Here is a 19,696-nt window from a genome sequence, read left to right on the forward strand (position 1 = left end):
AATAGTTTTTCACATTCGTGTTGTAATCAATTAGTTAGCCTTTGAATCCATACACTTGTGGAGCTCACAGAAATACTATCACAAAGCTGCTGGACACAGGTCTTCTTGGTCTTTTGTAGCTGAAAGGTTTCCTCCCTTCCTTCAGAGATCTCCAACGTTAGTGATTTCCTTGAAGACAGGGGCTGTCCTTGACACAGCTCAGCACTGTCTTTGCATCAGGTACATTGCAGGTACTGTCCATTGAGCTGATCTGAGAGACTGGTAAATCAGCATGAAGTCAAGCAAAAGGAAATCCATACAACTGGTTTCTTCCACTTGCAGTTGTGAAGAGGGCCTCGTCCTTCCCTGCTAACCACTGACCACGTCACAACACATCAACACCCCTCAGGGTGACAAGGCCCAGCGTTGGCTGCACAGTTCTCTGAATAACCCTACTCTGATGACTCTCCGCTCTCTACAGACACCCCAGGCTCTGTCATGCTGGGGGAGTGCCTGTGGGATAATAGAAAAATACATATTGTTTTTTGCCCCTCGTTCCTGACACAGGGCTCTTGAAATCTGTAATTTCCTGGGTGATAAGAGGACTAAGAGTGTCTTTTGTTCTAAAATTTGGCCTTTGAACCCGGTTCTGACACAAGACTTCTTTCTACAAATCTTGTAATTTCCTGGGTGATAGTTGTGTCTTCTGTTCTAATGCGGGGACTCTGGGTGGGCTCCTGGATGAGGGCTGGTCCATAGAAACACCAGGCCAGGATTAGAAGCTTGGAATTTTCAGCCCTGCCCCCCACGCTTTGAGAAGGGCCGAGAATAGGGTTAATGATCGATCATGCCCACATGAGGAAGCCTCCATAAAATCCAAAAAATATGGGGTTCAGGGAGCTTCCACATCCCAACTCCACGGGGACAGAAGCTTCTACGCTTGGGATCCTCCCAGACCTCATCTTATGTATCTCATCTGTATCCTTTATCGTATCCTTTAATAAATTGGTAAATATAAATGTTTGTGTTCTGAGCCACTCTAGCAAATTAATTGAATTCAAGGAGGGGGTTATTGGAACCCTTGATCTATAGTTAGTTGGTTAGCAAAGGTGACAACCTGGGCTTGTGACTGGCATCTAAAGTGGGAAACAGGGAGCAGTTTTGTGGGACTGAACTCTTAAACTGTGGGATCTGATGCTATCTCCAGGTAGACAGTGCCATAATGGAGTTGAATTCTTGCACAGCCAATTGTTATTCCAAGAGCTCCTTGGTGTATGGAAAACCTCATCCCATCGACAGTGGAAATTTGGGTATCAGAACCCTCACAGCTCCATTTTCAAAGAACCTGGACATGACAAGAATCTGACTTCTACGTTTCCACATCTCCCACGGCATCCACGTAGCAGTGGCAGGTGCCTGCATGCCAGGCTTCCTTTCCACACCTGTATGTCAGCCCTTGTGGTCAGTCACTTCGCAGTCTCTCCCTAGTCTGCTCGGGTCTCTGCTTTACTCAACAAATGACATCACTGCAAGAGATAAACATTCGAGTGCCACAGGTCTACTTCTGTTTCCCATTTCACCTGAAAAAGATGTTGTGGAGCACAAGCTCATGCCATTTCCTCCTTTCTACCTAGAAAATGACCTGTCTGTAGCTGTCCTTGGTGCTGGATTCAGAGAAAGCCCCCCACATCTCACGTCTACCATGACCCACCTCCACCATCCCCTCTCCATCTCTCCCACCTCACTTAGACTCAAAGGCTGTCCCCCCATGAAAACTCATCCCTTTACTGCTTCTCTGTGGACATGCCTACTCTCTCTCTTCCCACTGCCACTCAGGGCTTCAGGGGTCTGCATCTTGCCACCCCCAAACTCTGTAAACCCCATGACCTGGGTTTGGTTTCTGTTCCACACAGAGGACTGCTGTGTGGTCACTGGTCAGCTCTGAACACTCTGGTTGTGATTAAATACAGCAAATTGGGCCATTCAAGATGCTGGTCTTATACTGCCAGCTGGAATGGCTGCATTACTGCTAAGGCAAGAGTTCATCATAATTAAAGTGGAAAAGATTATGATTATTAGACTCCTTGGGTTGAATAAGAAAGATGATTATTTTAATTATTTTCTATATGATCTGGACGACAAAGAATGTTATCCTCTCTAAGAGCAAGCAAATGCTGGACTCCCACGAGTGTTTCAAATACCCATCAAACTCCCAGGTTAGGTGGGATCAGCTCATGTTCCTGGAGAAAGTTCTGGACAGGTTCCCCGTCTCAGATTAACAGAAAGCAGTTAGTTCGGTTAGCAGACATTTTAGTGTCACAACACAATTTAAAGAAATGAAAAGGCATTAGGAAGATTTGATACTTACTGAGTACCTGTTCTGAGGTTTTATACTAGACAGTCGGAATATACTTTCATAACCTTTACCGCATGCGAGGGAGGGCAGGAGTTCCACTTCACAGCTGAGGGTCTGAAGAGCAAGGCAGCACAGCGAGCGGCCCAGAGCCTGCTGTGGTTATCAGCAGAGGGCAGGCTTCGAACCCTGTTTGATGGGCCCCAAGCTCTTTCTGTATCACCACACAAGAAACATTTGCAATACTTTCTTTGTCTTGTAAATATGTCTCTACATGGTGCCCAGTATTGACAAGAATCAAATGTCCAAGAGTCCCTAATACATTCACGACTTGGTCTGACAAAAGGCTGCCAATGACACCTACCCTGGTGGCAGAGGTGCTGACGTTCAGGAAGGTGAGAAGAGATGCACACGGGTACTGACTGTGTTAGGGTTCCCGGCGCTGCCTTCTTCCCCCTTTACAGCCAAAGGTCTGAAGAATAATCTCGAAAACCCGATGGAGCACCAAAATCCCAATCAACTCCAGAGCACCAGCTTATGGTTCTAACATTAACTACTATAAGCAAAGTCAAATTAGGAAAACACACTTATTTGGGCAACATTCCAATAATGGACTAGACGAGTTCATATTTTCACATATGAAATTCCAATTAAACTACATGCACAGTACTATGTTATTTTGGTAACACAGGGACACAATTTAATGATTCTAATTTTTTTGTAGTTTTTCTTTTTTACAAGTCAGGTGCCATAAACATTCAAATAATCCATCTTTTAAAAAGTACGTTTACAACATCAAAAGAATTAAGATGAAATATAAACCTTTCTACTTACAATTTTTATACAGATTAACCAAATCACAGATACCACAAATAAATGTTAAATTGTAACAATATAATGAATAAACATTCAGATTCTTAATAAAATCTTTCTTTAACTTTTTTTTTAACTTACCATTATACTAAATAATCTATGTGGAGTTTTGGGGTACAATACCAAGAAGGCACCAACAGTACAAAGCAGATACAAAGCAATTTCAGAACTTTCTTGAGTGCTCTACACGGATAAACAGCACAAAAAAAGGCAACAAGCTTTAGGTAAAACTGGTGCAACCCTAGAGAATTCCCTCTAGATTCCCAGTCCTTTCTGATCCATTCTGTCAATCTGGGTTACAGTGAGAGAAACCACATATTTACTTTACTGTTAACATGCTTCTCATCTGTACTATGGGAGTATCATATTTCAAATACCAGCATAACAATTTTAAAGCACAAATGCTTTAAAAATGTATACGCAAAAGGATTGCTCAGATTTTCAAAACCACTACATTTACAAAAATATTTCTCTTAAACTTGGGATTGCTCCAAAACATTGATTTACAAATATAAAAGTATTATGGAAGGACCCAAAGCATGTGTGCATATGTATGTGTGTATTAACATACTGTTACCATACTATATAAAAGTTACCAATTTAAAAACCGTATTACAATATAAGCAAATAAGGTAAAACAGTCTCCTCTGAATGGTCTGAATATTATGTGGCACGCGGCATGGGCAGTATACCTGTCTGACTCTTAGAGACAACCACTGACAAGCCACGTGTGGCTCCTGAAAACTACAGGTACCTCCACACCCATCACCTATGCCTGCAGCAGAAGGGATCACTGTGAACACACCACTCACTGGGTACTGCACACAAATACAGTGATATTCTTCAACCCATGCATCAAAACAGTCTGTGTGTCTCTATCAGCTTTGAAGACTTGTGTCAGCACAGTCACCATGAGTTCTCCGAAATCCATCCCACCGGCTTGTTAGGTATTTTGTTTCACACTAAATGAAAGGCTTGGAATGTTTCCAACAAAAATTTTTTGCTTACATTTTAGACACCAAAAAAGCCATTAGTCTGAAAGCTTATGTGAGTGTACTAATAATGGTGGCATTTGGTACCACCACCATGAATTTATGACCTAATCTGTACATTTTTAGAGATGTGAGAAGATCCAAATGATAAGCCGATAACACATAATAGCCAGTCCTTTTCACAGGTACCTTGGTTATGACAATTCTCTGACTTGTTAAACCAAGTTTGGCATGATTAATAAAAAGCACACAACTTATGGCTACAGTGATTCTAGAATGCAGTTAGTGGTTTCATGCCAATCTGACTCCATGGTACCATCACAGAGGATGGGAAAGAGCCCACAGTCCCCAGGGATTAGTAACCAAGGCTATGGCTTTCTATTCAGAGGACTGCAAATTAACCTCATAATAATACTAACATTCCATTTAAAAAGTACAAAGAAATGAGCAATAAATCTGTCAATGCTCCTTTTAAAATGAAAACTGACTTATCAATGTATCAAGTAACAGTCAAACCTGTATCCTGTCAATGCTATGTGGACCTTGACATGGCCGCTCCGGGAACGGAGGTGAAGATCATGTATTTTAGGGCAAGAATCTAGATAGATGTGGTTCCAATTACTGAGGAAGAGTCAGCCATCCTTCTTTACCCCATGAGGTGTGGACATCAGCACCCTTGGCCAGGTGATGCGGGACAGCCCTTCTCAGCACTGAGCTGTGCCCAGCAGCAGCTCTGGGGCACACGGGCAGGCCCTCTTTTAGAAAGAACCAGAGAATCCAACCTGAGATGTCTGGGCTCCATCAGAGTTTGACATAATATTTTAAACCTATGATTTGAATAAAGGAACATGTCAGAATTGATTTCTCTGCTGTGCAGAGGGTAAAAAAGGCCCTATGGAAATGCTTTCTAAATCATTTTATGTAAACCACCGTGCTAGTGTGGTGCCCGGGTGGGAAGCTGAGGCCTGTAAGCATTTCTGTTCTAAGCACAAACTGAACCTGGCTGTCCATTCGGACATGCTGATCCAGAGGAAATCAACACTGAATCTTACATGAATATGAAGATAGAAGATGTACATTTATTTCCATGAATTACAAGTGCATTTCTGTTCATATTAGCAGGCAGTCTTTATATAACCCATTCTCCATTGCTGTCAAAAATCAAACAAAAAAAAAGGACAGCTGAGAAATGAAAAGCTAAAAATAGAATTTTTCCTAAGTGATCTGCTGGATAGCATTTTCTGTGGAACAAAACTCAGAGGTAACAATAGATTTTTCGTTTCAATCATAGGCATGTGGCACTTGGACAGTCATCTCTGCACAGAAAGCTGTTAACAGTCATGCGAGGATACAGTAATTATTGAACAAGGCAAATTTCTCACCACAGAGAGCAGTGGGGGAGTCAAGAGGAGGCACTGCACTGGGACAGAACACCGAGTCAACGCCACAGTGCACAGTGGCAGGAACGAATACTTAAAGAGATCAGGGAAATATGGGATAGCGCTCCAAACATGACTTAGTGCTAGCTTTTTCTGATGGTCTCAGCTCAGCAGTATGAGAAACGTCTGAGAGTACTTGACGACAGAACAGTGCTGCATGTCATGAGCTCATGAAGGCTTTATTACAAACTGTTATATCGTAGGTTGAAAAATGAACTTGAGATGCTGACATGCTGTAGGAGGAAAAAGTTGTACACTTTCTCATTTAAAGACGCAGTGTTTATCCTCTCTGTTAAATCCTCAGGCATTGAATGTGGTTACACTAAATGTGGCACACCATGTGAAGTAGCTCGGGGTATACGTACCCTGGTGGCTAGAGCTCTGCCCCGTGACATCAGGCAGCCTGCTGGCTACTTCTCCAGATACTTAACCTCAGCACCCTGCTGTGACCTCTGTATATCTCTCACTAAATCCCGAGTGAAGCTGCCACTTTAAAGCTTTTTGCATAAGTCTTGCAAATACTCAGTACTGCATATAACACATTTTGGCAAGTGTTATATCTCTATAAATGGTACAAGTAGCCATAGTAAATCTACTGAGTGCAGTACATCTTTCTTTTATTTAGAAAAATGATTGAGTTTTCTAAAAGCTGGGCAAATAGCACATACCTTAAATATGTTAATGACTAACATGATATCAGAAAAGACATTGACAAGTGCCCCCCAAAGATTCCCAGGATGGGAGCACTTGCTGTAGGCTGCAACATCATTGCAGGTGTTTCCACGAGTTCCTGCTCTGGGGAAACAGTTATGGTGAAAAGGTGAAGTGCAAATAAGGGGCTGTCACTGACTTAAAGTGCCCTAGGTAGTAGCCTTCCCTTATCATTAAGTGAGATGCCAGTGACGAGAGCCAATTTGGAAAGCACTATCTCTGGTATGACTGCATGGGTCAGCGGGGCGTCATGTAAGAAAGGATTCAGGAGAGGGAGGAACCACTGCATCTTTCAAACCAGAAAGCGATTAGTGACTAAAGCAACGGTAAGCAGTAGGTGCACTGAAAGTACATACTGCCACAGGTCACCAGTGGGTGACACACACAAGGGTGCCAGGAACAGTTCTCTGGACTGAAGGAATTCTTTGAAAGCATAAAAGCCACAACTACCAGAAACCGCCCCTCCGAACGGCTCAAAGGAGTCAGTGTGGATAAGCCAAGACGGGCTGGAGACAGGACCAGGGTCAAGAACTGGGAAGAAGAACACAGATGTCTGAGCACGTCCAGTCCTCTGAGCCCTTGTCCTATTGAAAAATAAACAAATAAAACCTATGAGTTAAGAACGAATCACATTAAAACAATATCAGCAGCAGCATCAGGAAAATGTTAAAGCGAAAAGAATAAACCACATTAAAACATCAACAGCAACATCGTGAACAACAGAAAAATGAAAAAGAAAAAAAAAAGACTCCCACAAAATGGTCATTTCACTTGGAACCACTTGGGCACACATAAAGCAAGGCAGTTCTGAAGGGGCGGGGCTCTGCCTTCACCTTGTAGGCACCTCTTCTCACATTTTTCAGAGGATGTTTCCATCATAACACTCACAGGGAAGACACATGCACGCGCGCACACACACTCACAGGCTGGCTCACTTCAGTGTTCCCAAGATGCTTTTTATTAATCACACAATCCCCACCACTCCAATGATCAAAAAACAGAGCCTGAGGGTCTTTGTAAAATAATACATGTATATGCAAAAAACTCTTCTCCTTCCTCCTATTTTTAGCCTCTTTTTCTCTAGATGATCAAGTAGGACAAAATCAACTACACAGGCAGCAGAAAGCGTGTTGTTATCAACGCTCAAGTTTTCTCTGATGGTGACAGAGAACGGCAAGACAAAGTGCTAGTTGGAAGTGTGAGGCTGGTGGGCCTGGATTCTGGAAAGGATATGGTTCCCAAGGGCAGGAGATGATTCTGATTACCCAGGTCAGCGGTAGCCTGACGATTTTCCCACCAAGCCTCCAAGATAGCACTTTGAAAGGCAGCAGGTGGTAACATGCTAATAGCCTTTATTTATTTTCTACACCTGACAGGGTTCACCTGGCTCTCTGGATGTTTGCAAATGGGCCACCTCCAGAGGTCTACCAGGAGTGTCACACTATAAAAGTACAAGAAGAACTTTCTTCATTATTCTGTCTCTATTTTACTTGGAGAAATTACAATCTTAGTCAAATCTACTCTAACCACTCATAGGCTAGTAGTTTTCAAACGTGAACATCAGAATCCACTGGAGGGCTTGTTAAAACACAGAATGCTGGGAGTGGGACAGTTAGACCACACTTTGGGGAACCACTGCCTAAGGCATCTACTTTATGGAATGAATTAACTTCACCCCTAAGCCTCTATTAATTTTGTATCATCTTTGGGAGAAATGAAAAACACTGCCACTCAAATCATGTTCTGTTCTGATGGGGAAGCCTGGTTAAGATGGAGAGGAGGGTAACCAAGTGTGCCAAAATGCAAACAAAATAGATCTCCTTGGAGGCCCTTACTGCTGTGAAATGTTTGCTAGTATGATAATGTAGCAGAATGTCACCTTCACATGGGTGGCTTTCACCCACCACTCAAGAGTCCGGGCAGGAGGATGGGTGTAATGGTTCAACTGTGTGACAGGAGATGGTAAACGACCTTCATCTAGAGGTATGCCATTTTGAACTGCAGCCAAACCTACTGACTAAATATAAGTCAGCTGAGATCTTGGCAACTTGCTTTGAAATGCATGAAAAAAATAAGATGGACTGATGAGTATACGGAGGAATGGGTGGACAAAAACATGAGAAAGCAAGGATAGTAAAACGTTAATCCTAGAATCTAGGTGGTGGGAATATGGGTGTCCACTGTAAAACTCTCAACTTTTTAAAATAGTTGAAAACTGTCATTTAAAAAACACTGCAGGGTCGGGCCTGGTTAGTACTTGGAAGGGAGACCACCTAGTAATACCAGATGCTGTAGGAGAAAAAAAAAATTCTAAAAAACACCTGAAAAAAATCAGGCTATAAGCATGTACTGTGCCTTCTGTGCCTCTGGAAGAAGTGAATTAAACACAGAGCAACTGTCTTTGCCACCCCTCTCCAACGGTAACAACGCTCAGTCCTGGACTCTTGGAATTGGGGATGACCCTGGGAGAGGCCTTGGTCCCCAATCTGCTAACTCGGACTTCAGGGGTCATTTAGCTAGCAGCCACATCCTGCGGCCCCAGGAGTACTCTCACCTTTGTCTCGCTCCCTGTGGTCACTGCACTGCCCTTTTCTCACCCAGTGGCCTGGCCAGTTTTCCCATGGGCCCCGCTCACCTAAGGTTTCCCAACATCCTCACTGCCCCAAGTCACCTGCCCCAGTGCTTCAAGACTTGAAACTACTTTCGAGGGAGAAAAAGGCTCCTTGGCAAGCCTGAGCTTCGGGCTTTTCACAAGCCTGGCTCTCCTGGGGCTCCCATGCGGGCCTGACTCCCTGCACTGCCATGTCCCTCCTTCGCCAGAGGAGTGCCCCTTCCCAGCACTGTGATGTTGGCCCTCCTCGATCTTTGGGGCCCGTACCCACCCCTGATACAGCACTCGTGATACTATACCCGGCTCCTTGTTATCTCCTCTGTCCAGCTGTCAAGCTGCAGGAAAACAAAGCTTGGGTCTTATTCGTTTCTCTCTGACCTGGCACGAAAAGTGCTCAACGATGATTAAATGAATGATGATAACTACTGATAAATATGTCGCTAGTTTTACACTAAAAACGTGCTTGACAGTTCTGTCTGTGTGTCTCTGTCTTCTAGCAGACGGTGTGCTCTTTTGAGGCTACATTCAGGTTCTGTTTGTTCTGCTCACCTGGGTGTCTAACATAAGCCTGGCCCAGAGTAAGCACAAAGCATGTGTGCATTAAAACAAGACGAGGAAAAATGGAGGCCGCCAGTCAGCTTCAGAAAAATGACTGATTAAAGGGACTGAAGAAAAACAACAAACATTGCTCAGCTCAGTCTTCTAGGCCAGGGTCAACTAATCTGTTCTGTAAAGGGCCAGATAAAACTTTACTTACAAAACCCGGTGGCAGCCAACTGGGCAAATGCAATCTGATGTTGTACAGATACAAAGAGGGAAGAGCAAGTTTTTGGGAGAGGGAGACAATCCTTCCAACTGTGAACACTAAGCAGAGGGACCAGGAAGGAAGCCCCACAGGGACCTAGGCTAAGGTATGAACATGGTTGGGTCTTGAGCACTGACATTCTATCAGTGACTAACCGTGCAGACTGTTGTACACAACGAATACTTCAACAGATTATCATGCCTGTGAGGTGTGAAAAGATAAATGAATCCAATTCTCACTAGACTCTGTCCTCCTCGGCCCCCTGCTGGCCTCGCGCCCTCTTTCTCATTCAGACTCTTCTCAAGGGCTGATTTATCAGAGCATACCTAACATCCTGCAAGCACAGGCCTCCTCAACACTTCACTTGCTTTGATTTGCCTTTGAGGGTGTGTCCAGTGTCAACATCAGGCTAAGCAAGGGCTAACAGTGCCCGCATCACTCCCTCTGACCCCTAGTTGCTAGGTTTAGAAAATCTGGAGTCTTTCAGACTACCTTTCCTCTATTTCCTCTTTCCTCTATTCACTGCTTCTCATCATACAGCCCTAGTCCAAACCCACAGTCCTTTAGTCTGGAAGCTTTTAGATTTGTTTTGAGCTCGTCTCCTACCCAGGCTTCTCCTCCAACCCTTCCTGCTTTGGTGTCAGACTTCTGAAAGCACCGCTCTCTTACTCCGCCTGGCTCTAAGGCTGAGCTGGCCATGTCTGTTCTCAATGACAAGGCCAAAGACCTGTCAACTGCACTGCTGTACTTCCTATTTCTGCTTCTAGTCATACATGGGTTTTCAGGAGGAGGGTGGCTCCTGTGTTTCAGAAGCACTGGACAGCGATGGTGGTTTCAGGCCCTTGAGATCCCCGATGTCAGTGGCAGTACAGGCTCCTCACCCCTCCTCAGTGACGGTGATGCTCTAATGGCTGCAAGTGCCCTCCCTTGTGTGGTGATCAATGACCCTGGTTAATATCATTTTCCCTTTTGTTCCTTTTGCCTGAGACTGGGGCAGCTTCCTGCAGTTACCAATATACAGATGATTCCGCCTCCCCCTTTTTGTTCTCCAGCTCTTCTAAGGCCTTCTGACAGATCACATGTCCACTGTATGAAACAGAACAGCTTCTGCTTTTGAGCCTGGATGCTGCCCAATAGGGTCAATCAGAGACCAATGCTCAGCTTAAGCCACTGCCCCTAGGCCCCAATACATGAAAATAAAAAAGACAGAGTATGAGAATGGAATAGAGATCCATGTAAGAAACCCCCAAATGTGCACTACTGAGTAATCTGCTTTTCCATAATGCCACCAAGGTAGCCTTCTATTCCAATACAAGCATAGCACCCTCTTGGCCACTTGTCTACTCTGTGTAAGAAACCGCTGCCTGCTGAAAGACATCTCCAGCCCCCCATGCCGGTCTGCCCAAAGCATTTCCCAAGCAAATGCTTCAAGCCTTAGTTGTAATTCTTCACTGTTCATTTCTATGGAGTTCCAGTGCAAGCCCTCTTTCTTTCAAATAACTTTAATTTATATTCTCTCTCCCTCACTAAGGTTTGTTTACTGTATGGTTAAAGCTCCAGGTACCTGACAAATTTAAGATCTGTATCCTGGCTGGAATCTAGCAGTCTCTTCAAAAATGAGTTCTTTGAGCTTCTCCTTAGGCAAGTCATCCAATTCCATGTCAAACTTGAACGGTGCTTCAGCAATGGGCTTTAAGAGAAAACAAAACATTTAGTAGACAATAGTTGTTACGGTCAAGGCAATTGCTTACTGATTCATAAAATGACTATGACTTAGAATCTGAAATTTACACAAGACAAATGTCAACTAAAAAGTGAGTAAGTATGTATTTGTGCCCCACATTCCTGAAGGTGCATTTTTTATGAGTACGTAATAAACAAACTGGGAGCAACTGAATCCATTTTGAGTGTTCATATGAACTTATCCCAGAATAATTTTTCCAATGTTTTAAAGCACTACAAGTTGAAATCACAGAAACTTGTTTTTGTAGAGGTAGTAGTGGTTATGTTTATACGATTAAAACTCATGATATTCAAATAAATGCATTTGATTAAATACAGCACAGTATCTTTAAAAGAAATATTATGAAGCTGTTAAAAATGAAGCTGCAAGAAAGATTAATATCATGGGGGAAATGCCCATGTTTGTGTTATACAGAAGGAACCTTATTTTATTTTTAAAATTTATATATAGAAATATTAAGACTGGAAAAGAAAACTCTAAAATTTTAATAGCTGTGTAAAAATACTACAAAAAGTGATCTTGTATTTTTCCTGCAAGTTTTCGTTTTTATTCTTTAACAGTCTATAAACAATCAGAAAGCTATTTAAGTATATTCTTAAATTATTTGTCAAAAAACCCTCAGACATTCTCAAAGACAAAAAATGAAATTAGTTAATATTATTTATATTTTAAAGTACCCCCAGCTAATGCAATGTTATAGAATGTAATGATGATACCAGCTGTCAATCACTGGATGCCTAGTAGTTACCAGACACTCCCAGATCTTATCCACATCCTCATACTGGGCCTTTAAGAGATGGAAACATGGATCCCGAACTTTACACTGAGCTTTGGTCTCTTGAAAGAGGGAAACAGATTTGTGTCCACAAGACAAAAACAAGTAGCTAGCCCTTCCTGAAGAATGGCTCTGTGTGGGATCATATGAGGTGTCCTACCTGTGCTTTTCTTCTAATTCTCCCAACCACCTATTGGGTATGGGGTAACATCCTAGCTTGTGAATAAGATGCAGAGGCCTTGGAAATCTGTACCTCACTGGGCTAGTAAGGGCCACAAACCTTATGCTTTCACTTAGTTCCCTGTTGTGCACTATGTTGTAGGCATCTTTGTAAGATACCTCAACTGTTTCTAGAGGAAGGGATAGAGGGTAGAACAGGAAGCTGATTAATAAATACTTCCTCTTTTTGATTTCTTCTTCCTCTTTATAAACTTTTATAGTTTTTCTCCTCTTCCATTTTCCCCTTAAATACACTCCGCTTGGCTTTCCCTCTTTTTAAAACAGAGTGTGAAGGCTTGTTTTCTACACATATGAGCCTCAACTAGAAAGATCCCAACTTTGGTTTATATGACATTTTTCTTTGTTCTCTTTACTTGAATGTTCAGAATTCTCTGGAAACCTGCCACATCTACCTCTGGACTCATCATTTCTCACAACAGGCTCTTGTGTCTCCATCTTCAGGGAGGCATACCAAATGTAAAGTTACCAAGCCAAAGTGGGAACTGTCGGGCTGACCTCTCCCCATCACTCTGCGACACCTCTCCCCAAGCAGGCAGTCAACCTCCTCTCCATTCGCAGAGTAGGCACTTTGGTTCAGGTGTCTCTTCCTGCCAGACCATGATAATGGTCTCCAGCCTTGGAGGCCTTCCTTATCTGTGCTCCCCTTTATCCATCCATTTCCTTAGTCCTACCCCTACTGCAGGTGGCCTGGAGAAAGTTTTCTGAGACAAGGAGCTTAGGGAGATGGAGGGGGAGGGTTTTCAAGCTGTGCTGATACCACCAGTCCTTGAGGTGGACAATGTGGGCTTGGTGGGAAGACCAGGTATGGCACCATGTACCTCTGAGGACAATCTAAATACGACATCTGGGCCCCTCCTGGTTGGGCCTGCTGCTGACTGACAGACATCCCTGGAAAGCAGCCAAGAGCATGGGCTCTTACCTCATCACTTGGGTCATAATACTGCTCCAGATATGGGTGGGCCAGCGCCTGTTCCACTTCAATCCTCTTGTGAGGGTTGAAAGTCAACATTTTGTCCAGTAAATCCAGAGCTACAAAGAGAAAGGTTTTGCAGTGGTGAGAAGCCGAAAGAATAGTCACTGAAATACTTTCCATTTCCTGTTTAAGTAAAGTGACCAAAAAATAACGGAACTAATAAGCATCACCTTGGGGAGAAGAGCCAATACACTGCCCATTGTCTCAGCTTCTTGAGACTGTGACCATCTGACAATCACAGACCCAGATCCAGAAAGGTGATGTGATCAGCCAAAGACTGAAAGTGGAAGACCAGAATTCAAACCCAAGTCTGCCTGCTACACCTGGACTTTTCCTACCACTCTGCTTTGCAGGTGTCAAAAGCAAAGGTTTTATGTACTTCTCTTAACTCCAAAGTGATTTCTTCAATGGTTAATTTATTTTTCAACATACAGAGAAGGCCTCCAAGGTCATAGAAGAAAATGGTTACTTGTCCTCCTACATTGTTTCAGCCCGTTCCTTCCAAGTCCTGGCTGAGAGTCATGTGTGAAGCAAAGGCACCCCAGTCTACTCTGCAGCTTGGTATCTTTCTCCAAGGCCCAAAACTAAAGGTATTTTCTCAACCTGGACAGAAGTCAGCAGCTGGACACTTATGTTGAGAGTGCAGTAAGTAAAAAGTGAATGTAGGATCAACAGGGATGAGACAGAGGGGCGGCTAATGAATAGCTTACCCTGCTGGACTCCGTGGCTAGTGTCCAGGCATCACCTCAAGCCACGAGGATAGCCAAAGGGCATGGCTAACTGTGGCTGGGACAAGGGTTAAGGGAAATGTGATGGAAAACTTCCTGTATTTAGTATCAGGATTAGGTTTCAATGAGAAACAATACAGGTTAGAAAAGATATTAAAGAGGTAGCAAAAGGGACTTCATTTTAAAATGTCTCGTTTCATTTAGTCATGCTCAGACCAGTGGTTTTTAATTTAAGTAGCAGGTCCTTTCTTCATATTAAGTCCTAAGAGGAGCCTCAAGACAGATAAAAAGCTACCTCAGTTCTATAAGTTCTAGCTCATGAGCCGCCCCTAAGAAATCCAAAGATCCCAAGGAACCAGTCTGAAAATCTATTGCAAGTCCAAAAAAAGAACACAGTGACATTAAAGTAAACAATAATTAAAAAAAAGAAAAACACTAGCATCTACTTAATGAAGCAGCTATTTATTAGGATATCAATCTCATCCATTTGCAAATCAGCATATGCTACTACCCCCTAAGAATAGGATAGTAAAGGAAAATGATTTGAGTCATTTAATCATTAAAAAATGTTTTCAACTCTTGAGAACAGCAGGCCAGTATACCTTCTGAAGTGACTGTTTGTGTGCCAGAAGGTAACCTAGAGTGCAGATGGAGGCTAAGGAGGCACCTTACTGCCTGAGGTCGCTAAAAGGGGGGGTGTGTGTGTGCATGCATGAGTTTGCATGCTCAGCTCTGACTCCCACTTGTGAATTCTCTTGTTGCATGCCACTCATCTTGATCTTCAAGACAATTAAGAGATAATAAATGTCATAAACCACATGTTAAATTCAACATAAAGAACTTTTCTCATGCTCATAAAGTAAACTGTAAAAATTTTTTTAAAAGCACACATAATGAATTTCTACAAATAGTACACTTTCAAATTTATTTTTGCCTGTATTGACAATCTTTTTAATACACACAAGTGTACCTTAGGAAATTAGGGAACAGTGCCATTTTGCTTTACAGGCTAGAGGACTTTTCAGAGCAGAAGCAGCTCTGAGAAATCCAGACACATTGGGCTTTGACCAAAGCACTGTCTGGGCAGCAGAAAAGGCATTTATTACTACAGCTGTGACCCACAGTGTTGGGCCCACAAATGGGCTTGGTTTCAGAGGAGACTCTCTCAAGGGTCAGGGCAGTGTAGCAGGACAGTCAAAAACTCAGGCACCTCTGGCTCAAATCCAAGTCCCATGGAATACCTGGCAGCTGTATGAACATGCGACACACCCTTTGCTGAGTGTGTTTCAAAGTCTTATCAGTAACACAGGTAAGAAAACCTACCTCATTTCCTGCTCCCGGAACCATGTCTCCCCCAAAAGAGCTCATACGCATTTCCCTAAGAACTTTCTTAAGATTAAAAGTCATTTGGCCTTTTGCCCAATTAGATACTGTCTGTGTTAGGAAAAGTCCCGGAGGTCTGATTCTAACAGTATTATTTCTAAATCGTTGGGGGATACTTCCCCCTTCCAAATTTTGTTGGCATTAAATAGAAAAGCACTTCAAAGCATCCAGATGCTTTGTAGCTTAACTATTTCTAAAACAGATCTGTTTGTTTCTTCAAAATAAAAAATCCTAGGCCCTTAATCTTCCAGGTAACAATTTTAAAGGAAGATAGGTTTTTGTTGTTGCTGTTATTGCTTGAAAAATAACTGGATCTCTAGCCTCTTTTTACTGCAAGTGCTATTTCTGCATTATTCACAGCTACAGAAGGGGAAAGAGAAATGGGAAGCAGCTGGCAGGTGCTGATCCCATAGTCAGAGTGTGTGGCCTCCCTCCTCCTACACCACGCAGCAATCCACTGGCACCACTCGGATGGCATGAATCACGCTGCCTGTGCATATGCTCCTTGGATACAGGTTTTATTCCCCGAAAAGACTGAAATCCCTCCAAGGCTGACCATGATTGTGGACTCTCTGGGGCCCTCCCAGAGCTCACACTTACTCCTCAGCGTCAGTGGGTGCTTAGCAACATAACCCCACCCTCTGGTCCATCAGCCTTTTTTCCTTCCTCTCCTAGCCCAGACCCCAGGGTGGGTCATCTGACTGGCTCTCCATAGCATCACTTCGGGTCCATCTCATCTACCTAGCAAAACTCTGATCTTAGACCAAGTTTGCACTCTGTCACTTCCACCCTCAACCTGAGTGTCTGAGCAGGTCCAGAGAAAAAGACTTAATTGTGCAAACGGTGCCATAACAGTGTATCTCAAAAACTTTCTGGCACCAGAACCCTACTCTTAAAAACTATTAAGGATCAATTTCAAAAAAAAAAAAAAAAAAAGCAGCTAATTCAGCTCATAATTCAAGAAACTGTGCAAGCACTTTTCCTTGAGAAAACCACGTTCTATTCAGTATGCAGCAGACAAGTTCTACGTGTACTTCCCATTCTGCCACAGAGAACATTAGAAAGACATGTATGAAGGGTGAGATTTAATAAAGTGAGTGCTTCAACAAGGACGTTCTTACTGCAGTTGGCGCTGATTTTTAGCTGTGAGGGCATGGCACTGTTACTGCCTAGTCTCTGCGAGGTTCTGGCAGTCTTGCTCACCACTGCTTCTCCACCAAGACTACAGGTTGCAGTGCAGAGAAAAGGGTTTACTAAAGAATGCCTTAGTGTTCTTATGAAAATAGTTCTATTTTCACGGACACCCTGAAAGAGCCTTGGGACCTCAGACATCTAAAGAGCACACGCTATTGAGAACTGTTGTGGCACAAAAACTCAAGATTAAAAAAAAAATCTTATCCCCAGGCCCCCAAAAGCTCTGGGAAATCTCTGGCTAGTCCTTTCTCTAAGATTCTTTTCAACTTGCACAACTTGAATCATATAGCCTTTCTGTCAAATGACCTTCAGTACTCTCAGCAGGTATTACTGAGGGTACTACTGAGAAAACAGATCCCCAGGAATGACTTTCCTGGATGTCCCTCCACCCAGATTCATACACATCCTTACTGTGTAGAGAAGAACCTCTCCCTAATTTAAAGCCAACTGTCTCTGACATGTGGCCTGATCACAACCAGCTCCCCCTATAGTCATCTATATCCACTTTCCATTTCAAACTTTACTCTCACACTCAATGTCTTAACTACTCTACTCTTATGTCGTCAGTCACCAACGGCCCTTAACTGGAAGTCTCTGCTGTATGGAGCTGCTGAATGTGCTCTCTTTTTTATAATGCCATCTTCTGCTTCTGTGAAATATTGCTCTATTTTCTTTGTCCATTCTTTCTACAGTCTTCAGGAGTTCCTTCTCCAGTGATCGTTGAAGGTTCACGTTCTCCAGTTTCTTATACATCCCATTCTTCTACCTTCTCAATCTCTTGCATGATTTCAAATGCCCTGTATTAAATAACTCCCACATCTCTCTCTCTAGCCTAGAATTCTCACACAAACTTCAGATTAATGTATATAACTTTCTGTAGGTAATAAAAAAGGATATAGCTTATGATCCCATTTACAACTAATACATGTATTTAGAGGGACAACAAAGTCTACAAGCTTTTCAAATAGTGGGCTATCTGAGAAATGCAGACAGATTTCCTACAAAAGTACATTTTAAAAAAATTTAAAACATAAACGAAAGTGAGATAGAACAGCATTACTCATTTTTTTTTTTCATGCAGAATTCTTCATCTTTTTTCGTCTGTTGGTTTTACTTCCCAGTGTCCACTGCCCTTTAATCACATGGAGCTGCACTTGCCACAGGGGAGGTCTTAAACTTGCCCACACTCTTTGCCTGTGCTGTGAGAATGACGACACTGGCTTGGCCACAGTCACGTAGGTGGGTTCCCTTGGCTACAATGACTGGTCAGGGGTGGGTACAAAGTGGCAATGAGTGTCAGCTTCATACTCGGGCTGAAACTATCAGGAAACTGGCCAGTGTGAGCCTGGAGCTGCTAGTGGCCATCTTATCACCACAAGATGAAAAGAGCACAGAGGAAGGCAACGTTGAAAGAAAAAGAAGTCCAGATTCCAGTCAAAGTGACGTTGCCCAGGAATCCCAACACGACTGAGCTTTTCAGTTATGAGAGCCAGTAAAATCCTTCTTTAGGCCTAAGCCAGTGGGCAGTAGGTTTTTGTTAGGTGTAAATGAGGCCTCAAACAGCTGACGCCCTATCCTGTGTGAACCACTCACCCAAGATCCCTCACCCCAGCACATGCTATAAAACATTTTACAAAAAAAACATTTTTAGTGACTTTTAATATTTAAGTAGATATATAATTTACTCAACCTTTCAATAAATGTTTGGCATTTATGTTGTTTTTATTGCCTACCAGGTGTCTTAAATTTAACATAGCACAAACGAAATTATCAAACGCTATGCCCCAAACTGCTCTTCCTATAGTTTTCTTCATCTCAGAATTTCTTGTGATTCTGTAAATTTCTTAATTGTATAATTTCTGTAAAATATGTGTTCTTGTCTTTTGCTCATTTATTTATCCATTGAGGTCTTAGGTTTCTCTTTGCTTTTTATACATTAATGATGAGTGCAACATTAATAGCTAATAATTCACCTTTCTTTACCTTTCCAAATTACCCTATGAAGTGGGAAATGAAATTTGTTCTAATTTGAGATGAAGACATTGTGAAACAGAGAGTTAAATAACTTGTCGAAAAGGAAAGCCCTGAGGTGGTGGAGTCCACTTGAACTCAGGAGCCCAATTCCAGAGCACACAGCTTAGCCACTTCGCTGTGCTGCCCTCAATGTGACAGGATAGGGATCCTTTAAGTTTATTTAATTTAGAACATTTTATACTTATTGCCCACACCTGATCTGTCTAATCTATATTGTTTTAAACTCTTATGTAAACAAATCTACTACCTTTCTTTTATGTTTGTTTTCTTGGTTTATTTTTAAAGCTTACAGTGATAGTCATTCTCCACGTAGAGATCAGAAAAAAACATCAAATACTCTAAATATTGTTAGTTTTTAAAGGTATGATTTTTAAAAAGTATTTAATTGTTAATTCACTGGAATATACTTTGATGTGAATAATGATTTAAATTGATCTTCTTCCAAATAGCTATTCGACTAGTCCAGCACCATCTGCTGAGTAATAATCATTTCTTCCCCCTCACTGGAATAATTTTGGAAAGAAACTTAAGCTAGGCTCCTCTGAAAAAATCTATAATACTATTGGTTCAAGGGACTCAGTAATCAGAAATTTCCAACAAACATGTACAAAAATATTCAGTCTCACTCTTACTTGAAGAAAAACAATTAAAATGCCACTTCTCTCCCATTCGGTTGGCAGACCCAAAAGTTCAATAGTCAGAATTGCTGGAACAAAAGGCATGTGACAGAACTGCCAAACTGTCCCCCAAAGAGACTCAACCAATCTATATTCTACCAGCTGTCTCTGAGAACATCTGTTTCCCCATAGCCTTGACCACACAGTGGGCTTTCAAACTTTTTGATGTTTGCTACTGTGATGAG

At 42.4% G+C, this 19,696-nt stretch overlaps 1 protein-coding gene across 1 annotated transcript in view; it reads right to left on the minus strand.

Annotated features, from left to right (window-relative positions):
• Nucleotides 1–3,004: 3,004 nt before the first annotated feature.
• Nucleotides 3,005–19,696, minus strand: part of MAPK1 (mitogen-activated protein kinase 1) — an 82,402-nt gene continuing 65,710 nt past the window's right edge. Inside the window, exons 7-9 of the mRNA XM_025044466.1 lie at nucleotides 13,442–13,551; nucleotides 11,328–11,453; nucleotides 3,005–6,931 (exon numbers count right to left, since the gene is read on the minus strand). Coding sequence (XP_024900234.1) covers nucleotides 11,337–11,453; nucleotides 13,442–13,551 — 227 coding nt within the window. The 3' untranslated portion in view covers nucleotides 3,005–6,931; nucleotides 11,328–11,336. The remainder of the gene's footprint in view (nucleotides 6,932–11,327; nucleotides 11,454–13,441; nucleotides 13,552–19,696) is intronic.

This window comes from Pteropus alecto, unplaced genomic scaffold (genome assembly GCF_000325575.1).
Source record: "Pteropus alecto unplaced genomic scaffold, ASM32557v1 scaffold113, whole genome shotgun sequence".
In the NCBI taxonomy this organism is placed as follows: Eukaryota; Metazoa; Chordata; class Mammalia; order Chiroptera; family Pteropodidae; genus Pteropus; species Pteropus alecto.